This window comes from Pristiophorus japonicus, chromosome 27 (genome assembly GCF_044704955.1).
Source record: "Pristiophorus japonicus isolate sPriJap1 chromosome 27, sPriJap1.hap1, whole genome shotgun sequence".
NCBI lineage: Eukaryota > Metazoa > Chordata > Chondrichthyes > Pristiophoridae > Pristiophorus > Pristiophorus japonicus.
In genome coordinates this window covers 8,422,654-8,423,336 of record NC_092003.1, presented here as the reverse complement: position 1 = coordinate 8,423,336, position 683 = coordinate 8,422,654, and the positions used below count along the sequence as shown (strand labels likewise).

General features: G+C 50.7%; 1 protein-coding gene across 1 annotated transcript in view; it reads right to left on the bottom strand.

Moving 5' to 3' along the window:
* Positions 1 to 167: 167 nt before the first annotated feature.
* bscl2 (BSCL2 lipid droplet biogenesis associated, seipin) overlaps positions 168 to 683 on the bottom strand; it is a 54,791-nt gene continuing 54,275 nt past the window's right edge. Inside the window, exon 14 of the mRNA XM_070868224.1 lies at positions 168 to 486. Within this exon, the coding sequence (XP_070724325.1) occupies positions 395 to 486 (92 nt within the window). The 3' untranslated portion in view covers positions 168 to 394. The remainder of the gene's footprint in view (positions 487 to 683) is intronic.

Sequence of the window (683 nt, the reverse complement as noted above, 5' to 3'; positions counted from 1 at the left end):
AACTAACGGTAGGGGACCCTGGAGCAGTGGGCATGTCCGGCGGGCGGGGGGGGGGGGGGGGGTTAGTAGTAGTGATAGTCCTGCTCTGTCTATTACTCAAGCTGGGGTAAGGGGAAGGGGAAGGGGAAGGGGAGGCCTGTACCAAGCAGTCTGAAAACACACGCAAAGGCTGTATAATCTCTCTTTAATTCGCAGTACAAAAAAGTGTCACGAGCAGGGGTGTATATATAATGTAGAAAATTCCAACCCCAGCTCACTGCACAACACTGGCTCAAACAATTCCTCAAATCGTACTATTCACAATCCTAACCTTCCCCCTCTCAAATTTATTAAAGATAAAAAAAAATAGTTCCCACACAGCCATATTTCCCCCCCGACCCCCAGGCAAGAGACGTTATGGGTGTGGCTTGTGCTGATGTTCTTCGCTCCCGGATGACTGATTTGTATCCGAAGTGCTGACGGGATACAACTGGTCAGATTGAAGCACTGTGAATCAGAAGGGTAAACAAACGTAATGGTGGTTAGCTCGCCAGTGGAGGACGTTAATCCCCTTTTTTCCCCCTAACCATGATGCTCGGGCTTATACTTTTCTCTCTCTCTCTGCCCCCTTCCTGGGTGGCTCTTCAACTACAAGGGGCATCGCATCATGGCCCTCCCCGCCCCCGATCTTTGTTTGCTGCGGG